General features: G+C 32.1%; 1 protein-coding gene across 13 annotated transcripts in view; it reads left to right on the top strand.

Moving 5' to 3' along the window:
* The window catches only part of trol (terribly reduced optic lobes), a gene marked incomplete at its 3' end in the record, with an annotated part of 722946 nt that overhangs the window by 355714 nt on the left and 341304 nt on the right, over positions 1-25928 (top strand). For all 13 annotated transcript variants that reach the window (XM_067047431.1, XM_067047427.1, XM_067047425.1 and 10 more), the window contains 5 exon segments: positions 12376-12564; positions 16759-16904; positions 19526-19688; positions 23969-24135; positions 24703-24819. In XM_067047431.1, the coding sequence (XP_066903532.1) occupies positions 12376-12564; positions 16759-16904; positions 19526-19688; positions 23969-24135; positions 24703-24819 (782 nt within the window).

The following is a 25928-nucleotide window of genomic DNA, read 5'->3' as shown; positions in this document are numbered from 1 at the left end:
TTTAATTTTGTTATTGTATTTACATATTTAATTAATCATGTGTACGTTTTCTTTGTATTTTTTATATTACTTCAGTGTTAAATAATATCTAATTTTGTAGATTTAGTTCATTTTCGTATCAATATTATTTTCTTCTTTCATATTCCTATTTTACCTATATATTATTATATACAGTTTAGATATTCTTATACTATTACACTATTTTCTTGAATACTACTTATGTACCTATACTATATGTTTCCTGTTATTCTGTACTCCCATTTAATCGCCATGCTCGTTGTCTTATTTTTGTTCGTAGCCCTTATGAAGGCTTGAAATTCTGGCCGAAACCTTGACACTAATAAATAAATTTTTACCTATTTGTATTCTTTACTGACCACACCACAATCATCTTCTCATGTAATTTAATTTCCTGGATAATTATAAAATTTCACATCTTTCGCTTTGGGAGGAAGCAAGACTAATCACTTTTTAATCATTTTTATTTTAACTTGAAGATTTTCTTACTAATATCATTTTTTTTTATTTGTTTTTTGAAAATTGTATTTTCTAGTTCCTGGTCTGATAGCCTATAGTCGAATTTGTGTTCAGGTATAATCGATCCAAATTCGATAAATTTTTTTTTAGAGGAGTGCAGTCTGGTTCTTACTATATCTATTTTATCACATTGCTGAGTCACTGATTCGCAGATTCGCTCACGCTCAAATTCGAAATTTTGCACGATCACAATACCCCTTCCTATATATTAATTACTCTAAAAACTAATAATAAAAGCTATAAATATAAAAATCATTACTATATTCTATAAAATTAAATCAATATCTGGCTGATGTAATAAAAATAGAAGAAAAAGGTTCTATGCCGGAATTGAACCGCTCATTAATAATAACAAATGCATTTTTTCTAATGTTAAAAAATAAACATCATATAAGTATGCGGTGTATTCATGCTAGTCGTATAGTCCACAAATATATTGGATTACAATATTTTTTTGTGAATTTCGTAATTACACAAGGTTAAAAATTATTTGATGACGATAAAATTTTAGTTTTATTGTTTTTTTCTTATGTTTTTTGAACTATAGTTTCTTTCGACACAAAACCTTATATCAAATTGAAGAAACCTAAATTCCTCACATTTTATGTATAATAAATTTCTCACCGTCAACCAGAGCGCGCTGCAAAATGTCTCAAAAAGTAGCAAAAAAAAGATTTATGACTAATTGCATCAAATTTCCTTCGTAAAACCTGTTTTCTACTCAGAATCACCTATAAAGATTAGGAAGGAAACAACGGAAGAACATAACTTAAGGATGGAATTATGGAATTAAACTATTCCATAATTCCCTCCTGGAATAGTTTAAAGTTGTGCATATAAAAAAAATCAAGAACAAAGCAAAGTTCCAATTATTTTTTTATTTTTTTTTTTGAAAATGAAAATCAAAACGATGTTCTCGCATAATATCGGTCAACGGATCATAGATTCCTGTTCAGGGACACAAAAAAAACAAAAAGCAGGGAGGACTAAAAATGTCGACTATAACAAAACTTGCCCTTATTTTCTTTTGGATTGAACTATTTTTTCTACTTTGAAAGAGAAATCATAATGCGTATTTCTTTACGGCTTTGGTTTAATTTAAAAAAATATATATTGCAATTATTAAAAAAAAAAATAATAATAAATCAATCACTTTTTATTTCATTAAATATTTATTCTTATAAATTGTTATCTGAGTGTAAAATTTGTTGGAAATCAGACACTAAAAATTTGTTCATATTTTTTAGTGTTTTTTTTAATATGACATTTTAATAACATCAAAATGCATAAACGGTGGATTTCATCAATTTCCACCTTTCGCTTCCATGCGCAAAAATATTTTTCTTTACAGGCATGTTTCAAACACGGGCTCTACTGAAAATTATATTCAAAAACGAATAATCAAATTTATGGAATAAATAAAAATAATAAAATTTATTCTTAGACCTTAAAATATAGGTAATGAAGTATCTACTTACCAAGTAAAAGGCAGAAGCTTTACCTGAATTATGTATTTAGCAGATGGTTTTTACTGATTTTAATTATAATTATTTTTACTCCAACATTCATCGTAATATCGTCATCTTATTCTATATATAATACATTGTACCTCGTCCATAAATAGCTACTTTTAAAAAAGATAAAATATTGTCAGATTTTTTTGTTTATATAGGTATTAGTGCATTGAAGACGTAGATGTGAGATCTGTAGATGTAGATATTGTGGCGATGAAGTTGGAAGTTGAGACCGCGTATCAGCTCCTATTGTCTGCTGAGTGGGATCAGCGAGTGAGGACTCTCCAACAGTTCTCCGATCCGAGACCTCGCGATATTCTCTGTTCCTAAAAAGTAGTTCTTAGGATACATTTACTTCTGTATTCTTACGCCTGGACAGTATGATATTATTTTTCGATGTAAAGATATTTTTACTTAAGGTGTGTGTTTTTTCAATTTAAAAAATATATTTTTCCTCTTATCTTTTAAGGTTAATAATCAAATCCTTTCTTAATTTATATTCATCCATTTCCCACTATAAGAAAAATTATGAAGTGGTTTATTATTTCGCAGGCACGAAATTTAAAGTACTTTGGAAGAAGTTTTTTTTTTTTTAATTCGGCATTTAAGCCACATCTTACTATTTCAATGATGGTAATACGTATCTGGCATTAATGATGACTCGATTTTTCAGTGGTCCTCCGAGTTTAACCAAATATTTATAGCCGTTGTTGGGGCGAGGGGTTTTCCGTAATTGAAAATATACCGGCCTCTTCCCCGAGTGAAAACAAAATAATCGCTGGGTGAATTTTAATTATAGACGGAGAACCTGAAAATGAAAACCCACAGAAGAACCAAAATGATAAAAGAAAATAAACTTTCCAATTGTGCACAAATTTAATAATATTAAAATATAAACAATATTTGCTTATATTTATAAATAAATATTTGCTCCTATTATTATTAAAATATAGATACATACACACTAAAAATATCCTTTCTGTAATAAAATAAATCATAATAAACAAAAGAGAGAGAACAGAAAGAAAATTAAGTGACTTTTTTTTTTAAATATCTTTATTGAAATTTACAACTGTACATAGTAATAATTTCATTAAATTTAACATCAGTTATAATGGAGTTATACAGGGGTGTAGAGAAACTACCCTTTGGTAGCACTCTAATGACGTTATTACACTAGCAGGTCTTGTGGCCATCTTCTTTTGAGGCGTCTCAGAGGATTGCCTGGAATGGCAGAGGAAGCAAGGTTAGAAACTAGTGGGTTTGTGTGCTTAGAAAGTTTATAATGGAAGGAGTGATATCTGGTTCGAACTAGTTCAGTTACATATGAATTAAGGTCTATATGTATGATATTATTTTGACTAAGTAAGGAGCATTGAGGATTTTGGATTGTAAGAATTGGATACGAGAGGAATTCGAAGGTTTGGTGGAGGCCCAAAGCTCAACTCTGTATGTACAGATTGGCCTTATTACAGTCATGTAGATCAGTCTTTTGTAATAGATTGGCAATTTAGACCGTTTGTCTAGTAAATGTTGCAATAGTCGGCATCTACGAGCAGTTTCTTGTCTATTTAGTCTTGTATGAGGATTCCATGTCTGTCGTTTGTCGAGATATAGTCCTAAGTAACGGATCTGTTCGACAGGAATAAGTGGGGTATTATTAAAAGATACTGTAGGGCAAGAGGTCATGGGTTTACGTCGAAGGGTATATGTGATTTGGTGGGATTTATCGGAATTTATTTTAATCCTCCAGTTTTGGCACCATTCTTCAAGGGTGGTGATGTGGAATTGGAGGGTTTGGGATACAATGTAAGAATCATTATTCACTGACAATAAACATGTGTCATCGGCATACGTGGTGAGGATAGTGTTAGGATGGGTTAGATCCATATATCTTAAATGCCTAATTTCGGTTTCGTACAACTTCCGTTTTTGAGTTAGACTGTTCACTCACGTGCACCCGAACTCACTAGCCACTTTACAAAATGTTGTTATTTGGCAAGAGGATCTTAAATACGATTTATCTGGAAACAGCAATTCAAGTTATACTTGATAATAACCTTAGGGCCAAAACGTTGAGGAAAATTAATGAAATTGAGAGAAAGAATTAACTAAGTAGTGATTCAAAATAATTTGCTACTCAAAAATAGGAAATTAATATATCATATATTTATGAACTAATCAATATTTATATTTTATAACATAAATTATAGAACAAAAAATAATAAAATCAGTTATCTCTATCAATAATAATAATAATGAAGGCCTAATAAACCCCAAAGTTCGATGCCGATACCACAAATCGTTCTCTTCTTACATCTGTCCAGTGATGCCCCTTCAAACCAAAACTTACACGCCCATCTCATTCGCCGTAATGCTATAACCTGATTTATATTTATTGGGCACAGTTTCGTTAATTCAGCGTTGAGTAGTATTCTAAATTCTCGCTTAACTCACCCTTTTTCGGTCCGAATATTTGAAGTAAAACTTTATTTTCAAAAACCTTAAAACGCTGTTCTTCCCTCAGTGGAAGAGACTACTTTTTGCATCCGTAAAGAACAGTAGGAAAGATTTTAGTTTTCTAAGTACTAACTTTTAAGTTTTTGGACAGCAGGCGCAAGCCAACGAATGAATTTCGTTCGTAACTGAAAACGAATGAATTTCCTGTCTTTAACCTCACTTTCATTTCTTCATAAATTTCTTTTCTTTCCTAGTTACCTAATTACTCCAGAATACCTATACAATATACTGAGCTCATTCCTCAATGGTAGAACATTTTCAGTCAGAATTAATAACAAAAATTCAACCCTTAGACAAATCAATGCCGGTACTTCACAAGGTTCAGTCCTTTCTCCCATTTTGTTCAACTTTTACCTTCACGACATCGTCCAGTCCCCACACACCTCCATAGCTATGTTCGCTGACGATACAGCTGCTTTCTCTCAACATGATGACATAATAATAGCTAGAATCACTTTGCAGAGTCACCTTAATGATTTAGAACAATATTTCACTAAATGGAGGATTAGCTTGGACATTGAAAAATGCAACTTAAAAGTTTTACTCTTCGACGCCCACCAGATCCACCGGATCTAATCCTCAAAGGTAAAAATGTGAAATGGAATCCTGCCAGTGAAACAGTAAGATACCTGGGAATTCACCTAGATCGCCGCCTTACCTGGAATCACCATATCAACATCTAACGAACTCAAACTTATGCAAGGTTAGCAATGCTATATCCTATCCTGAACAGAAATCCCAAACTAAAACCAGAAACAACTGTTCTTATATTTAAAACAATCCTCAGGCCACTGCTGATGTACGGCTGTGAAGTCTGGGGAGCGGCATCCTTCACGAAGAGGAAAAAACTACAATCTTTTCAAAATAAAGTCTTAAGAATCGCAGTTAATGCTCATTGGTTCATAAGAAATAGCCAATTTCATCGCGAATTACTAATGGAGTCAATAGAGGACTATATCAAAAAAAGATTCATGAAGTTCCACTCCCAGTTCCCGACAGTTAAAGTGACCTACAACCTGGGAAACCCAACCTCAACCCGAAGACTGAAGCCCAGACTGCTGCAGGACATTCTTTTATAAATTTTTAATAAATTAAAATTAATTCATAGTAACACTACCTCTATTTACTTATTATTATTATTCATTTTATTTATTCATTATTATTATTTTTATTTTTTTTCTCTCTTTTCTTCTCTCTTCCCTTTTTCAAATTAACTTGTTTCTTTTTACTATTAGAAGACAATTGTTTGTTTTATTTAAGTGTACCAATATCATTATTTTTTGTTATTAATTTTACTTTCCTTTTTATTAAGAAGCGTTATTCTTATCTATTTATTTTATTATTATTTTTTTTTAATAAGAACATTTTATATAGTTATGGGTGTCATTTGTATGACTATACCCCCTTATAATCGACTGCTAAAAAATATATATAATATAAGTTTTATCAACCATGTTAGGCCCACCAAGCCGATCTGGTATAAAAATAAAATAAAACAAAATAGTTACCTTATTACTTATACCTATCTACCTGTTCAAATATGTTTCTTCCTATATCCATATCACCGACATTGTTCCTGTTTCAACTGCTATTCATATTTTTTGTTTTATCCATATTTATTTCGAGACCTAGTCCCTTACTCGAGTTTATCAACGTAGTCGTATTTATTTGGTTTTCTTGTCCTCAGCTAATAATACCAAATCATCAGAAAACCTAAGAAGCGGTATTTTACCACCTAAAGTCAAATACTTTTCTGTATTCATCAGTGCGTATTTTAGTAGTAGATTAAATAAGATAGGAAATAAAGATTACTATCAATATGTTTGTAAACTAATTTATGCAATCACTATTATAAATTTTGACTATACTGTGTTTACCAAACATTTTTAGTATTATTAGTATAGCACTGCCTGAAAACACTGCACTCCATCATTCCTGTATCAGCTTTCCAAACATTGTAGTGATGGAGTGTGAGATAGAATTCTTGCAGCCTCACATTAGTTTATTAAATCCTCAGAGCAGTTCACTCTGATGATGGTTCCTCGTTCCATTTTAGTCCAGTGGTCACCTTTAGTAGTTCTGTCACCAGTTCGTACCCCATCATTCATTTGTTTTATTCCATTGGATTATTTCTTCTAGCTGCTGATAACCTTACAATGATGGCGCCGCTCTTTCCTCCGGTGTGGTGGTGAAAATACTTTTGACATGAGCTAACATCCCTAGAACAGAACACAAGGTAACTGGCTAAAAGGCTCTAGGATCGATGGGGCCTCGTTTGTCTCAATATAGCCAGAGGATGGTAGAAGTGCTTTCAGCGGCATTAGACCAAGCACTTCCCCATAACAGGATCCTCCGCCACACCTTTCTTCATCGAATCACCATGGGGGCTGGAGGAAGGCGTACGGAGCGGTGCCTATGAAGAGTTCCTTGAATTATGTTCATCCGAAGAGTGTTCCGGAATTTTCTGTCACCTTGTATTAATTTTCCTTTATTCGATTTTTTGGAATCAAACAGCCAAGTCATCAGAAATAAGCTAACACCTCGGAATGGATATTAAAGTTGGATGTCAATCTATGTGGAATGATAGCCCAAAGAACTAATTATAAAAATGGATGTCAAACCATCCGTAAATGTCTTAGAGAGGATGTCCTACTGTGTAGGCTGAGGAATGGTCACACGATCATTCATATCTTATCACAAAACCTGTTAATATATGAGATGTCTGTATTGTAATAACAGTATGACAATTCTCAATATCTTTCGGGAATCTCTATACTTCACATCACACCTCAATATTTTTTTATTAAATCCTGACGTATTAACAACTCTTAGGAATGAAATTATTATACAAAATAGATAAAACAGTGGGATTAACTTCTCAATAATTACGAAATTACTATCACAAATATGACATCAAATAAACAAATAATAAAATAAATATAAGCATAAGTAAATCAGCATTTTAGACCAGCGAAGTTTTAAACTATTAGGCTAGAATGAACAAACGAACCAAGTCACACAAAATGGTCTGTGTGTTAGTATCTGTGTCTGTTCACAACCTCCCTAAAACGAAAAGTCGTACGAAACTTGACTTACACTCATCCTGAGATGTTAATACTTATTCGTCAAAATCGCCTTGCTTGATGTACCACTTTATATATCCGATTTTACACTTATTTAGGGCTTTGTTCAAAACGGCTCTGAAGATTTTGCGATTTGTGTCAATGAAAAAATAAGTGGTCTTCAGTTTGAGCTAGATTTTATTCCCGATGAAATTTTCTAACAGGGCTTTCATGACAAAATTTCAAAAACCTCCCTCAGAACTCTTACAACATATGGATATAGAAAATAAATTTGAAAATTGATTCTGGGAGAAAATTAATGTTTTCTTTTTTCCATAGTTGTTGTGACAGATTATTTTTTCAGAAGGTGCGAATATCTTTTAAAAAAAACAACTATTTTTTATCAATATATCGTTGTTTACATGCTTTATTCGTTTATATAGAGACGCATTTTTTCCAATCATGGCTAGTTCAAGGGTATTTCAGGCCATTATAGGCGAGTTAGTTAATAGTTAGGAAGCAGCAATGGCTTCAGTTCGATTCCGACCTGGAAGGGATGTCTTTTATTTCGAGGTGGCACCACAGAATGAAAACTCGATCTTAAGGGAAAAAATTAAGGATATTTCATTTTCTTTTTCTTTATATTATAGAGGCTCGTTACACTATATTTAAGTATCACTCTGATAGTGGTTTCTCACTCATAGAGAATACTTAATGAGTTCCATTCATATGGCATATGTGAATGAACCTGGAAATGAATTGGTAACATGTACTATACCCTCAAACAGCTGTCAAAGGGCAATAAACTTACTAAATGTGGACGTCGCGTCATTAACGGATCAAAGGTGAGATTGCTCCCGCTCTAGTAAACAAGATTTCGGAAATCACCAAAGTACCCCATGCTGTACATTAACCTTAAATACAGTAATCTCGGATAGATTGAATTGTTATTCTGATGATGACTTATCATCAATTCTCATGAGAACTGAAAAGAGCTTAAAACCTGGAATGATTTTTTCATCATATATTCGACTAACTAAAGACCACGGGAAAAATAAGTAATGCCAAATTTTTATCAAAATTTATTTATTGGTTAGTAAAACAAATAAAAGAAAATACCATATTCCTAAGTACTCAAACATGATGAAAACTGATTCTAGGCCTGTTAAAAATATGTTTAAGAAATATTTATAGGAGGGTGAGGGATAAAAATTGTTGTTCATACTCTAGGGACGATGAAGAGAGAAAAAATAGGCGAAGTCCAAGAATTGAAATCTTAATAGTTAAGACTTAAAAGTTGGAGTTGAGTAGTATTTTAAAATACAGGATAAAATACATTGTTGTGTCTTGTATATGAGGTGACAAATACAATTTTTTTTTCATTATAAATTGAATATATTGTTATAAATTTATAGAATTACAAAAAAAAAAATACATTGAAAAGACTAAAGATCATAATGGATAGCTATCCCTCTCTCCTTAAATCTACTCCCAGGACCCTCCAACCTTATCCTAAACAATACTCCTATCTCATTCCATACCTCAGTCAAAATCTTGGTGTGACTTTTGATCAAACCTGCAATTGAAATTCTCAGTCCTATCACGTACTTCCAGGTCCTGTTTATCTGACATGTACCCTCCACCTCACCGAACTGCTGCGTTTGATAAATCATTTTTACCGGATTGGAGAAGATGGTCGGGAGGTGCGGTCAGCAAAGAACTACGTAAATAAAAAAAAATAAAATATTATACTGAGTTTTAGGTCTAAAAACAGTTTTAGCCAACCTTCTCCGCTTGACTCTCCGATGAAGACCGGAAACTCAGGTCGAAACGTCGGCATAAATAAATATTTTTATGTTGTTCTTTGCTGACCGCACCTCCCGACCATCTTCTCCAATACGGTAAAAATGATTTATCAAACGCAGCAGTCGGTGAGGTGGAGGGTACCTCCCGACCATCTTCTCCAATCAGTAATCTACGGTCAACTGTATACAACCCATTTTTACCAGAGATGAATATCACTGGAACTCCATCCCCTCTAACATAGGTCATGTACTAAACCTTTCCTCGTTTAAAACCCTTCTATTTAATCACCTTTATTTCACCAATCTAATCCAATATTAATATATACAGATATTTTGTGACTCCCTTTTTATCTTTTTTTTTATGTATTTAGTCAGTTAGTTTTTAATTTTTTTTGTTAGTTAGTTTTTTTTATTCTTCACCGTATTTAAAATTATTTATATATATATTTTCAATATAAGTTATAATTAAGTGTAGGCACACTGTTTTTTAGCCAATATATGTTAGTTTTAAAATAAAATTATCTTTGTAATTGTTCAAAAGGGACATAGTACCAGAATAATAAACTGTTTTTCTTTTCATTTCATTATATTAATTTAAATGTTTTGCATTATATACTTTGAGAATTTTTTTATTTTTTACATATTTTTCCTTTTTATATATTTTTTTCCATTTTCTAATATTTTTAGTGTTTTTTTTTTATCTTTTTATATAAGTTCTTACTATGCCAATATTATATATTAACTTCTTATAGGAAGATCATTGATTGACCATGTTTTTTTTTTCATCATAATATAGTTGTTATCTAGCTCTATTTTTAAGAATTTTATAAAAATACTGAAATTTAATCCAAAATTGCGGCACAGATAAAATAAAATAAATTCGCTTATTCCTTGTACATTACATTTATTATTGTTCATTACAACTTTACTGATCTCACCACTGACTATCATCTTATTAAATCTTGATATAAACACATCATTTAAAAAGTCGTTTATATTTTAAAGTTGCAAAATATAAAATATTTTTTTGTATCTTGTATTTTATTTTTTTAAATACAAAATACAATTTTTATTTGAAATATAAGAAACCAGGAACTGAAAATAGTTATTAGTTTTTATTTCATAAGAGTTACAATTACATATTAAATTTTATTTTTGTAAAATAAAAATAAAAAATTTAACGAAATTTTTATATTTCAAAATTACCTTTTAATTTTTATCTATCACATCATAAAATATAACTGTTTATAACTTTTATGTCATATATTTTAAATTTTAAAATTTAAATCCAATCAGAAAAAAATAAAGTACTTAAACATTAAAAAAAAGAAAAACATTCTTGGAATAGACGGATCTTAACGCCAGACCTGTTAGTGCAACATGATAATACCGCCACAACTGCATATTTTTTAAAATACCATGGCAGTTCTTGACGTGGCTGTTAAGCATCACCTTGTAAATGATGGTACTAACGTGATAGTAGCTTCACCGTTGGAACATGTGCTGTTAGCTATGATACTGCGTCTTGTGTGACAGTACTGCCGAGATAGTTCAAGTTATAATAATTATTACATTGTTTTACCCAAATATACCAGGTCAGTGGTGGTGCAATCCTCCCATCTAAGTTTCGGACGTTTACTCTTCGTTTCAGTGTTTATTAACTTTTTAAAAAGAGGTAAGCAAGTATCCAAGGGGCAGGCCTATTTTAAAACTTTTGTTTTAAAAAACTAAAATTTATTCAAAGAACAATTAACAAAAAAATCTACATAAATTACTTAAAAGATAAGTTTAAAAACGAATTTCAGACTTTAAAAAAATCCCGGAAAGTAATTTCATAACAGTTTCATATTCAGAGTCTATTTAACAGGACTCCTAAATAAATGAGCAACATTGAAGTCAGGAGGTACTATATAGCCATCCCCTACGCGAAGGGTAGACAATGGCTTGAGGCGGGAAAGAGCCGCTTCTGGCGGGCTTTGTGGTGGTGATCCACTGCCTGCTTGATCAAGCGCTGCCTTGAGGATTTTAATCAACTTGATGGCCTGTCCCTGATTTGTCAATCCAAATGACTATGGCTCCTGTTTTCTTTTTTTAACGTTTCTTTCTCTTTTAATGGCGAGACATTAATTGCTAATACCACTCCCCTAGATTTTGTTGTGAAACTATCTCTTAATCTAAAATTTTAGACAATTATTGTATGTTGCTAACAAAATTTGTTTCAATTAAATAAAATAATAATAATAAAGGCTTAGTGAACCCAAAGGTTCAAAGCCGATACCCCCGATCATTCTTGACATTACCCTTCTACCTACGCCACGGTCTAACTCTCGGACGTTTAGCCATCGCTTCAGTTAATGAATCCGTTCGTTACTAAGCTTATTTATTTATATTTTCTCTCCGGATGTTAAGGAATGTTTAAAATTCAATGAAATTCAAGAAAAATTATCTTTCACCAACCTATTATGGTATACTCAAATTTCAAATTCCTGCTCAATGTAATGTTACTAAAATCGGTAATTTTAAATGAAAAATTGCCATTTATAATTGGATCCTAAAAATAAATTACATGATTGAATATTATTGGTATCAACCCCCCCCCCCCCCCATCGGAGCGACCCCTGTAATGAGCTATGATGTCTGTTGATATAGTAACGAGTTCTCTTTCCACTTTTGCTCACTGCCCGATTTATCTAGTCTATCCGATCGTCTAACCGAATCGCACTGTCCTTCACTATGGGAACCAATTCTCTTTCCACTCTTGCTCACTGCCTGATTTATCTGGTCTATCCGATCGTCTAACCGAAGCGCACGGTCCTTTACTACGAGAATTATGAGATTTTTTTGAGTAAAATAAAAATCATTTGCCATTCCTTTAGAATAAACTGAAACGTTGCCATCATTTTGTTTACTAAAAAAGCCATGTTCATTCTGTTTGTAGGTGGATAATGACCTAATTTTTGAAGAAGTACCACCAAAACAAGTTGAGGAAGGTCTCTACACGAGGATACTGAACAGGGTAAAGAGACAGTTCGATTGGTTCAATCTTGGAGGTAGTAGTGATGAGACAACGCCCGAACCCACTACAGAATCGACACCTTTGATAACACCACCAGCTACAGCTTCCAGGTTAGTTATAGTAATATTTCAAACATTCAGTAATATTTAAAATTGTGAAATTTCATATAATATACCACATCTTATATGATTAGGTAAATATCGATATGGCTTTAGCATTCTTACTCTGCCTCCATTGGCTCATTACTAGTGAGAAGGCAGTGCTCGGATCTTAAAGAGCCCTGCTCTACCCCTCATGCGTGGAGGAGGGGGGGGGGCACATTAGAATGTGCTCGAAAGTCGGGAGTATAAATAATTTTGTAAATGTGATTAGTGCTTTTATTTTATTATCTTAAATTTTTTATTGTTATATTAGTTCAAAAGTTTACTTATTTTATTTTCTCCTATTACTTCATGTACATAGTTTGATTATGTTCATTTTATTTATTTTTCTGTTTATATTCATATAAAGATTTTATTTCTTTATATAATTTTTTTTTTTTTTTGGTATGATTGTGATTATTTATCACTATTAATGTCCAAATTTGTGGCAGATTGCAATGTTTATCAATAAATAAGAAAATAGAATTAAAATAAATATCGATATAATTAGGTAAATTTAAGATACGATAGTATTATAGAGGGTTTCAAGACCGGACTAAGAAAGATGTTAACAGGTCTTGTTCTTTTAGGAGCTCCGAGCTAAGAATAAAAAACATGTTAATTATTTGAAAATTGCTTCCACTTTCAGATTTTAAAAAAAAATTATTGAAATTTACCACGATTTAACTAATAAGGTTCTATGGTAACTCGAAGAAATTTAATTAATGAGGTAATAAAAGCGAGGTTAAAGGCGTGAATCTGTTGTTTTTTTTTCAATTTCGAAACTTCTTAGCTTGCTCCTGTACAGAAAGGGAATTGTAAAGATTATTTAAAAAAAAAATGAGCGAGCGGACTTCGATCTAAGTCCCTTTATACATTTTTTTTTAATCCCCCTCCCTTGCCATTTCTGGCATACGGGGTGCAGGAATAGTGGGGTAGTGCGCTGGGGTTTGCGCATGCCACTGCTCCAAAAGATCACCAATTCTTTTTCCCTTTTTTTTTATTCTTTTATTCAATTTTTTACTGTGGTGCAGTCCAGCACTAGGTTTAGTGCCTTACTGATTGGGCTGCACCTTGTCCAATGCATCCGTTCTGTAGGTCCTCCTGGTGCGAATTAGGGATGGGATATCGATATCGATATTTTGTCTCCGATATCCGATATTTTGATATCGATATCAAGTAACCGATAATATCGGAATATCGATATTCTCCTTCGATAATATAAAAATATATAATATAAAAATAAAATATAGTATATAAAAAAAAATAGGTCGCACCTTAAAAGTATAAATAAATAAAAGAAACACTGATAATATACACTCCAATATAATATATCTATAATCATATATTCAGGAGGAAATATTCGTACCAAAATGGCAAACATTGATTCCGATGTTATATCGATATTAAAAATATTTGATAATATCGATATGAAAGATTATCAACAATATCCCGATATTATTTAATCGAAATATGGCTATTTTGTTTAAAAAGGCTAACAAATGATTTCGATATGTGGCACTGTTAATAATATCCATATGAAAATTCATTAACGACAGTAAGACATTATTTTATAGAAATATGAGTAATTCACAACTAAAAAAAATTATGAAAAAAGTAGAAATAGTATTTCGATATTCTATTTTGATAAATTCATATCCCTTTCAATATTCGACATTGTTATTAATATCGATATCGTAGATTAGAAACCATATTTAGATATTTTGTTTAATAGAAATACAGATATTTTATAAAAAAGAAAAAAAAAACATTTTATGAAAACCTAAAAGAAGGTATTTCGATATTTCATTTTAAAAATTTCATATTCATTTCGGTATTTCACATTTTTGATAATATCGATATCGATATTTCTCCTTTCATTCATTTAAATACAGAATATCGACATTTTGTTTTGATAAATACATATTTATTTCGATATTTCCTATTGTTGCAATATAGATATGGAATATTAACAAAAATATTCCGATATTACATTATCGAGATATCGCTTTTTGTTTACTAAGAGTAGAAAATTGTATAGAAAATTAAAAATAGGAATGAATATTAACAAAAATATTCCGATATTACATTATCGAGATATCGCTTTTTGTTTACTAAGAGTAGAAAATTGTATAGAAAATTAAAAATAGGAATATCGATATTTTATTATGATACATACATATTTATTTCGATATTTTCTATTGTTGTAATATCGATATAGAATATTAGCAACAATATTGCACATCAAAGCGACTCCTGAGGGTAAAGCTGGGTTATTTTGGAGGAACACCACAAGACAAGAGCAGTCAAAAATGTTCTTAAAGGTCTCCTGCCCAAAAAGAAGTAACAAATTTCTCAATATGGATAGGAGCTCTCTAAGATGAATGACAAGTCTATGTACAGGACACAGTCAGTTGAATAAGCATTTCAATGAAATGGGACTGACAGAGTCACCAATCTGTAGGAAAGGATGATGAGACTGCTTACCACATCGTTTGTAGTTGTGATGCATTAGCAAGGATACGATTCCTTACCTTTGGGAAGGATTGTTTCTTAAACCTTAAACTTTGTGAGACGGTTGACGTGTATACGATATCCAAATTGGCAAAGGCATCTGGCCTGCTTTGAGGAGAGGAGGGACGGCGTGCAATATGCCCTCTTTGGCCGCGTTGCACTTCTGCAGGGAAAAAAATTACAAAACTTTATCCTTGCTAGTGTTCTTTACAGAGGCGAAACGTGGGCTCTTACAAAGGATGTGTTAACTGGAGAATTTAAAACTACATAACGCTGAATTGAGCGCCCTGTAAATATAATTTGTATACAATAGCATTGTGTTGAATCAGAAAGATTATAGAAATTATTAACGAGATCCCTAAGATGTTAAGCAACACAGAACGGACGGGTGAACGTCGGAAGAGTAGATCAGTGTGAAGATTTTTGGAATTTTTACAATGATCTAGTAGTTTTGAGTTTGAGCGTACCTCACTCAAAAGTTGTTGGTATCAGGTGTCCTCAAAAGGATTGGTGGTATCAGCATCCAATGTTTCTATTATAGAAATGTTATTTGTTATTATTTTCATTCTGTTAGAATAAAATGTTATCATTCAGGTCAGTATGGATAATTTTATTTATGAAAAATTATAAGGAGCATTGAAGATTTTACAAAGGATTTTGGATTAGATGTATCCAGGTAAGAGGTATTCAATGGCTCAGTGAAGCTCCAAAACCCAACTCCAAAAGTCCAAATTGGCCTTATTATAGTCACATTAACGTGTCTTTTGTAATTAATTGGCAGTTTGGACCATTTGTTTAGTGAGTGTTGAAATAATCGGAATCAACAAGTAGCTTGTTATCTTTATATCTATGATGTAGTCCTAGGTACCAGATCTGTTCAGTAGGGATAATTATTTAAGAATATTGTAGGAAGTCATAGTTCTATAGATAAGGGTGATTTGATGGAATTTATTTTAATTCTCCAGTTTGGTTACCATTTTTTTAGGGTTGTAATTTGGGGTTGAAATATGTTTTATAGGTCATTATTCACTGACAACACACACATTTTATTGGCATATAATACTCTTTTCAACTCTGGAAAATCTTGTCTAATATTTATTTTAAACAATTTTTTCCTCAAAATTAAACTATAAATTCATCACTTTTGGGATACTAAAAGGTTTCAGTTGAAGTTTTTGAGCTCCTGTTCTATGGAACTTGTATTGCTTTTTTTTAGATTGATCTTTAAACTTTGCTTCTATTTTCTTTTTTGTAGGAAAAACAAAATTCTTATACTGATTCGCATGAGCCCATTGCATGACACAATTTGAATTTTATATACATTGATAATATTTTATTGATTTCTTATAGAATCTATTTTATCTTATAAATGGGTGGTATAGTTTAGATGAAAGTTTCTCTATCCGATTTTAGCACAAAATATAATACTACAAATTATTATTCTTTTGTTTTGTTTTCTAATTGTTCTATTTGCCATTATCTAGTAATTAAATTTCTGGTTTATTCTGGGAAAAAAAGTTTACTATTTTAACTAATATTAATTATATATGATGACTGCTTCCTCTGTGCTTGATTGATTTTTAAAAGTAATTATGTATTTTTATATTTCTTTATTTATGTTATTGGATGCTGAAAAAAATTTATGTAAAGTTCTAGGGAAACGCGTAGTCCTGATGAAATTATTACGAGCATTCCAATTCCTGACGATGAGGACAGTGGTCTTGGATCTGGTGAACCTGATGAGGGTTCTGGCGAAATACCAATATTTCAACTACCAGACACAAAATCCACAATAAGTAAGTATGGCTGGTTTGAAACCGATGATGTCTCTGTTACTTTTTGTTCTTGTATATTCTTTGTATTATTATTTTTCATGTATTGATTTTAGAAACTGATAGATCAGATGTTTTTTTACTGACTGATAATAATTTAAATCCAGAGACCAAACAGTCAAGTTTTATTATTAAAAAATAAATATTATATTCATTTTTGTTTTGGTGGAATAAAAGTTTCATAATAAACTGTATAGGTATGTTTTTTTTTTTAACATTCAGTTCACACAATAAATGCTCTATTGTCTTTATATTGTTGTACAAATCATGGGAAGGATATTAACATCGAGAAAAAAATTAAATTTGAACAACCTGATTTTATTTTTATTTTGTTTTGATAATTGAATGTTTAGATAATCAACACTATCTATTTACATTGCAGTCAAACTCATAGAAGGATATTAACTTTTTTTTATTGAAATATTTTTAATACATCCCATTACAATAAATCTCCTGCTGAAACTTATATCTAACAAACTTTTTAAAAACTTGTTACTTCAGGCAAATATATGCCATCACGACGACACTGCCTTCAGTGGACCCGGCAATATATCTTACAATGCCATAGTGGCAAAAGAAGATACTTTATTCACCGGCATATGTACATATATTTCTCTTGTATATATTATAATTTGTTTGTTATTATTTTTTTTTAGGAGGTAAAAAAAAATGTTAAAAAACTGGCCTCTTCCAGGCAAAACTACAGGCGGAAATAAGCAAGAAGACAATGAAGAACGAGGCTACAGTGATGATCTCAATAGACTGCACTAAAGCGTTTGATTCAGTGTCCCATAGTTTGCTATGTAGTACACCACGAAACAACAAATTCCCAGAACAGCTAGACACTCTATTTAGATTATCCCTGCAGCACCGTTCATTAAAGGTTTGAGTGGCAAAGTCCCACTCACCTATGGAGTTCCCCAGGGGTCTGTACTATCTCCAATACTTTTGTTACTTCCAAGTACGACAAGGCTACTGTAGCTGCTTATGCCGACGTTATACCCATCTACAGTTTTTCTATGAATGCAGAAACAGCTCTACAACAGGTAGAGAAGGCTTGTACAGAAGTAAACAAGAAACTGGAAGGGCTGAATATTACAGTTAATCCCAAGAAGACCAACTGTATTATTTTCTCCTTCCAGAAGAACAAGCGTCCTTTCCCTAAAGCCTATAAGGTGGCAGGGAATGAGAATAGACCAGCAGGCAGCATATATCTGTGTGTCACCCTTGACAGACACCTGACACTATCTCGCCACTGCAATAAGAAGATCAAGCAGGTCAGGACTAAGTCTTACAGGCTTAATCACCTGCTAAATTCTCCTAATCTTTCTCTCTGCCTCAAATTAATGATCTACAAAAGTGTGCTGAGGTTAGCCCAGCTCTACGGAGCACCCAAGCTGACCAACATTGCACCTTCAACGGCCAACAGTTTCAGATCAATATACTGAAACATATAGTGAGACATACGACATTCGAACTACCGACGATGACAGAATTTGTATTGAGGAGACATATCAAATGTTTTGGCAGCCTTCAGTATGGTACGAATCCACTATTTAGGACACTGACACCAACAGGACAGCCAAAAAGGTGGCAGACACACACAAACAGACTCAGACTCGAATGAGTACAAATATATAAATTATTTGAATCAACATACCTGGTAACCCCTATCACCAACAGGCAGACACAAAATACAGACTACCCCTTCCCTAATAATCAAATTTCCACAGCACCTCTTAAAATGCATTATCAGAATGCAGAAAAAGAGGCTACCTTCAACCCCATTTTAATTATGACTTCATCCCCACACAAGCATGTGGCTTAAAAGAAAAAAAAAACTAGTTATTTTGCTTTAAAAAAAAAAATGTTTTAATGGAAAATTAAAAATATTAAAATGGAACTTATTGTGAAAGATGAATAACTGCTTTGATATTTGCTTAAATCTTCTTTGATATTTTAACCTACAATACGATAGGTCTGTTGGATCATTTCTCCCATACAATATAATATAAATTTACTATTAACTTATTTACTTATAGTATATTTCTAATTTCTTATTATTATTACCAGTGGTGATATACGAAATATTTAACAAAAGGTTTGCTAACAGAAAACTTTTTCTTAAAAATTTCTTTTTTATTCAAATGGTTAGTAACATTAGCACGAAAATTGACTTTAACTTACCGATATAAATAAAAAAAAAAAAAGAGTTCCCAAAACCAAGTAAGTAAAAATTTAACCTTGTTTTTGCCAGAACTATATTTATTATTATAAATAATAATATACAATGGTCTATTTTGTTCATATTTTAATATTTTTCTTTTAAAATATTTTATAAACTCATAATAATTAGCTTTTTTATCTAAAAAAGACATAGAGAAAGCAGTTAAGCAATAAAAAACTATTTTAAATTTGTTAGGTTTATCATAGGTACTGCGATCATTATCATCAAAGCCAAAACAAACATTATATAGTTTAGTAATGTTACAGAGTATAGTATTAATATTTTAATATATTTTTTTAAAAGAAACAAAACCACTGAGAAATGTGATGTGTAATTAATGATAATTTTATAATTACAGGTCGTTATCGAATAACTTTACTTGTCGAAGAACCATATGACACTCAATTTGAATCACCAGGAAGTGAAAAATTTCAAATTTTCTCAAAAAGTTTACAATCCGATATTGAGGGTCTTTATATTGACACAACAGGAAACCAGAAAGCAGAAGTGATAAGTATAGAGTTAGTATTTATTTTTTTATGGATAACATTTTTTTTTATATTTAACTTAACTTATTTGGCATAATATTAATTAACAAATTTTTTTAACTAAAAAAACTTTAAAAATCTTTGGTATTCACACTTTCTCTTGGGTGTCTCTTGATCCTCAGTAAAATTATTATTTATAATTATTAGCAATTATTATCTGTTTATCAAGATATGTATTATCAATCATTGAAGTATGAATTAAAAAAAATTTAGGGAGCCACAACAAAGCGAAGAGAATAGTATTTTAGAAATGAAAAAAAATTCAATATATTTTTAACTATACATTAAAAACCTAACATAATATCCAGAAAATATTAAATTAAATTATTATTTAAAAACTTAATGTAAATTACATTTCATTACCAAACTTTCTTTGTTAAATAAAAATAAAGAAAATTATATTCTAAAAACAAAGCATATAATAACAATTAACATCTTAAAGAAGCAACTTTTGTCCTTATTGGTTAGCGTAGGACAAATCACTTAAAATGCATGGCTCATGGAAGGTAGTCATCACGAGTCTCCCTCTTTTCCATTCCCTCTCACCTCATGTGGAGAGGGCATTACAATATTTTTGTATATCAATAAAATACATAACTGTTTTACTTCAAAAATTTTAATTGGTAATGTTTTTTATTTCCTTTTCTATTGATGTAGGTGAAGAATGGAGATTTTATGAAAAAGATAAGAAGGACAAATGTATAAACAGCAAATACAAAATTGATTACCACATGTTTTTCTCAGTTCCTAATGCATTACCTCACTCTCAATAGCTAAGATTTTTGATAATACCAAGAGAATGGATTTATATATTGTTTTAACACAATAACACAGCATTGTTGACAGAACCATACAGCTTATTTACATACTCAATTTTCCTTTCTGTTGAGGTATGTGATGGCCGTGCAGGTCCCAGTGCACTCGGTTCGGAACGTTGTGGGTTTGATTCCCACCTGGGGCAGTTAAACGTTCATTTTTCGGTAGTCCCGAAGAATGAATCTTGACACACCCACCTTGATCAGTACGCGGTGGCAACCTAGGTAGCCGTCAAGGGTGGGCAAAAAGGACCACTTGGCCCACTTGCCGGACTTGTTCCCCCCCCCCCAAATACCAGTACCAGTCAGTACCTTTCTGTTGAAACAAATTAAGGGAATTGAAAACTCAAGAAGTAGAAATGAGTCTCACAAGTTCTACAAAATGGTGAATGCCATTAAGTGTAGACCGATTAGGAGAGCCAACCTAATCTAAGACGATCATGGCAACATACTTATGCTTGAAGGAGAAGTGCAAGAAAGGTGGCGACAATATTTCAAGAGCCTATTGAACCCGAGAGAAGCGGAGAATTGTCTGGAAGATTGTGTACAATCACCAGTGGGTATTAATGATGAAGACTTGGAAGCCATTCCACCCAATGTAGAGGACATCAAAGACATTATGTCTAAACTTAAAAAAAATAAATCACCTGGTAATGATGGACTCCCATCAGAATTGTTTAAAGCAGGGCATCACAAAGTCGCCAGGGAGCTACAGGACATGATAGCTCAGATATGGGAAGCGGAAACAATACCCAAGGAGTGGAATGAGGCGGTAGTAGTCCCTATATACAAGAAGAGGGGGGATTCAAAGATATGCAGCAACTATCAAGGGATTAGTTTGCTTAACACTGCATATAAATTTTTTTCTATTTACTTGTATAATAGGCTCTTTCAGTATGTCAAACAGAAACTGGGTGATTATCAAGGTGGGTTCCAGCCCAATAGGTCTACTATTAATCAAATCTTCCCCCTGAGGCAAATCTCTGAGAAGAGGAAGGAACATCGGCAGACAACTTGGATGCTATTCATTGACTTTTGGGCTGCCTACGATACAATCGTAAGGAGTGAGCTCATAGTGGCTAAGTGTAAATTGGGGCTTCCTAGTAAACTCACCCGATTAGTAAAATGCACAATGGTGAGCACAACCTGCCAAGTAAAATCCTCTGGATTATCAGAATCTTTTGAAGTGGAATGTGGCCTAAGACAGGGTGACTCAATAGCCCCTCTCCTGTTTAATATCGCAATACAAGCAATCATAAATAGAGCAGGAATAAGTCAGGAAGGAACAATATTCACAAAAATGACCCAAGTTCTGGCCTATGCAGATGACATCGTCATCATCATCAGTATATCCCTGCAGAGCATTAGGACTCCTTTCGAAGCAATGGATGTCGAAGTGAAAAGGATGGGCCTGCATATTAATGAGAAAAAACCAAGATTATGCTGTTGGGTAAGAAGCCTCTGGACCAGAGGGTGAGCCGCCTGGAAATCTTAGGGCCCGTATGCGATAATGGTAATTGGCAAAGAAGGATAAATGGTGAACTCTTTGGGCTCTATAAGGAATGTAACATCTCTGCGTACATAAGGGTGCAGAGGCTTAAATGGCTTGGCCATGTAATGAGGATGAGTGAGGAAAGAGTGGCACATAAACTGTACAGTTACGTTCCGGATGGTGTGCAACAACGTGGTAGGCTGAAGGCTCGATGGAGGGATGCTGTGAGGCGGGATCTGCAACAACTTAGGATCCCAGTTACCCTTCCAGAAGATAGAGAAAGATGGTTAGCTGCCTTTGAGCAGGCCAAGGGCAGCTTCTTGCGCCTGTTGTGCCAGTAAAAGAAGAAGAAGTACCTTTCTGTTGATTTCAAGAAGCTCCACAAATTTAGGTTATTTCATATGAAGTGTCCATTTTAATTATTTTAAAAATTCAAAGTGGAATTAGTGGACTATCGTTTACTGATTTTAATGAACCATTATTAATTCTCTCTTTATTGATAACATTTACTATCATTCCAATTGATTGCTCATTGTTTAGAATGCTATCAAATATGACCATGAAAACAGGCAATTTTCGAATATATATATTCTTTTTTATGAGTTTAAACTTGGATACTCGACAACCTAAACCACAAGAAACATTACCAAAAAGTTCAGGGAAGTGTGTTATAACAAACGGACCATTGTAGACCAGTAAAGAAGATAAATCTATGGGTATCTTATGAACTTAATGAGCGGCAGTAGCTGAAGCATTATGAGACTTGCTTTTCATTGCTTACTAGGCAAAAAAACGAGTCTTTTCTCGAAAGGATAATCACTTGTGATAAAAAGTAGATTGAATATGACAACAGATGTCGGTCAGGTCAGTAGTTAAGAATCAACAAAAGATCTGACATATGGCCAAACCAAGTTTGCATCCAAAGAATCTGTGTGTTGGTCAATGGCAGTACTAATTCATTTCTCCTCTTCACTCAGAGATGAGACCATCACATCCATATCGCACTGCAATGATATTGACATAATGTATCAAAAAACTACCTGCATTGGTTAATGAGAAAGGATCTATTTTGTTACATAATAACACTAAACCTCATGTTTATGGGCAGGCAGTGGTAACATGATCACACCAAACCTCATGTTTATGGGCAGGCAGTGGTAAAATTAAACAAGTCCTATTGTTTATTCTAATTTATTGCTATACATAACCAGTATTCAATTTATTAATTTTGTTGGTTATTTATATTTCTCAGAAGGGGTCCAATACTGCTTATTCATTCGTTCTTAGTTTTCCCAATGTAAGAAGGTTGGTAGAAAAGTTAGATAAGCAAGTATAGACAGGGCAGAAGGAGAGAGAGTGAGAATGGATGAATGAATGAAATGAGGCAGTCATAGTAAATGGTAATATTTGGCTAGAATTATATCATGGACCCTTCACCATTAAAAAGAGTTGACAAATTAATTGTCTTTAGAAATACAGGATTTATTTTTATGTTCTTCTTATTGCAATCTATTATAGGACATGCATATTTTATTTCTCTTATTGCTGTTTTAAACACATACATCAATTCTTTGCAATTTTATTACATTTATTTATTACATAAATGAAAGTATAAGGAACTAAAATTGGTTTCTGAAAATGTTTTATTTTTCATTTGAGAAGTTTGTCGGGGGGTGCGGTCAGCAAAGAACAACATAAATAAACAAAACCATATTTATTTATTTTATGCCGACGTTTCGACCTGAATTTCAGGTCTTCATCAGGGGTTATGGCGTAGAAGGTAGGCCTGCAACTGTTTTATTTTTCAGTTTTAACTCTAATGAACACATTAATAGAGTCTAATATTTAAACATTTAGAAATCTTTATTATTTTATAACAGGATTTTTTTTTTATAGAAATACAATATCCTTGCTCATTTAATTTTATGAATATTAATTTTTTTCAGGAAAACTCCTAACTCATTTTTTGTGAGAGTGACTGTGGATCTCAACTCGGCTGATTTCTCTGATGCTAATGAAATAGAGAACCTGATTCGTGATGAAATAACCAACAAGAAAAGACTTGGTTCATACACAATTGATGATAGTGAATTCACCTTTAGCATTTTCAGAGGTACACTTTGTTTACCTCTATTTTCAGAGGATTTCTTTGTGAAACTTATTTACTATATGCTATTTATCTTAATACTCCTAAAAAAAAATCTATCTATTTAATTTTTTTTTACTCAATAGACAGAAAATATATGAACTTTTTAAACATATTTTAATCATACTACCAACATATCAGCCAAAAGTGAGTCACTTCCGAAGATAGGATTTCTGATGCTATTTAATCATCCTTGTTTCATTTAATTTTTTTTTGCTCAATATTTCTATTGAAATCTTACACAGCCCCAGAGTGTGAAAGCCAAGATTTATTTCTTGGGACCACCACAAAATAAATACTAAGTATCCTAGGTGGGAATTGAACCCACAACATTTTATACCAGCTACTCTGATACATAATCCTTAGACCCGTAATCTCATTATGGAATATAGACTGTTTTATACTTTCACAGTAGAAAACTCATATGTATGAATAAAAAAATGTCTGAATGAAATGGAGCTTCTCTACTTACTAGAATTACTTTTTATTATTTTCTTTTTTCTTTTAATTTTTATTTTTATTTCTAATTTATAGATGCATGCATTGAAAATGAATATGTTTGCCACATTTCACAAACTTGTATTCCCTCTGGACAAGATTGTAACGGTATTAGAAATTGTCCAAATAATGAAGATGAGGTGAACTGTCCATGTAAGTTTTTAAAATCTACAGACTAACTTAACAACAAGCAACCAGATTTTCATAGGTCGACCACATTGATCATTGAAATTGGTTCAACCTTATTGCACTTTGTAAACAGCTATTTAATTGACTTTTTCTCTGTGAATTTTATTTAAGGAAAAGTGAACCACATAATCACAAATATAGATCCTTCATTCTTGGTATTGGGATATAATGAGTTTTCGCATCATAGGTGTTAACTTACTTGATGGTTTAAGAATCTCTTCAGGAATCTAGAGGTCCAATGAGAGCATAAGTTCTTGATACACCTTGGGAAAAACCTCATTTAGAGCATGAAAGTTGGAAAAATCAGGCCCAGGCATAAATGGAGAACGAGGAATTGACTGTTAAAACAATTTGTTTTCTATTAAAAGAACTAGGTAATAAGAAAAATTAAAAAAGCACATCCAGAAAAGTCAGATACAACAATAAAATTATGTTTTCAAGTTTAAAAATTATATGACTTGGAAAATTTTCAGGAGTTCAGATTGTCACTTTTTTGGAGGGACACATTCATATTTTTTTTTACTTTTTCCATCTCTAACACTTATGTGTGAGTTCAATTTGTTGTTTTATTGTATTGTATATGTCTATGGAATAAAAGACAATACCAAGAAATTTTCATAATATTTACTTAGCTATTTAAATAATTTTTAATAATATTTTTTAAAATTGTATATAATTCATGAATGTAATAATATAAAGAGTATTTATTTCATTTTTACATAACCGTGACTTAACCTACCTACATCTTCTTTTTTATTGATATTTGTTAACTTATACTTATCAATTTCCAGAAAATATAATTCAAGTTATTGCATTGTAGTGAAAAAGATGGGTATGTATTCATAAAATGTTATAAAATACTGAATCTATGGGTAAATTTCTGAAGATTTGACCAAAATAGGTGGGAGAATTATGTCAAGATTTAATTAGGAGATTTAGTTTTGGTCGGGTACCAATGGATGGATGTATACCGAAAACGATTGGTGGTACTGGCATGGATCCTTCAGGATCGCTAAGCCGTTATTATACTTATTGATACATTATATATTGTTACAGCCACTGTTGGCAAAAAT

The sequence above is a fragment of the Halyomorpha halys genome, unplaced genomic scaffold, assembly GCF_000696795.3.
Source record: "Halyomorpha halys isolate HHAL.00 unplaced genomic scaffold, Hhal_1.1 Scaffold696.1, whole genome shotgun sequence".
NCBI classification, from domain to species: domain Eukaryota; kingdom Metazoa; phylum Arthropoda; class Insecta; order Hemiptera; family Pentatomidae; genus Halyomorpha; species Halyomorpha halys.
This window is presented reverse-complemented; position numbering and strand designations above follow the sequence as displayed.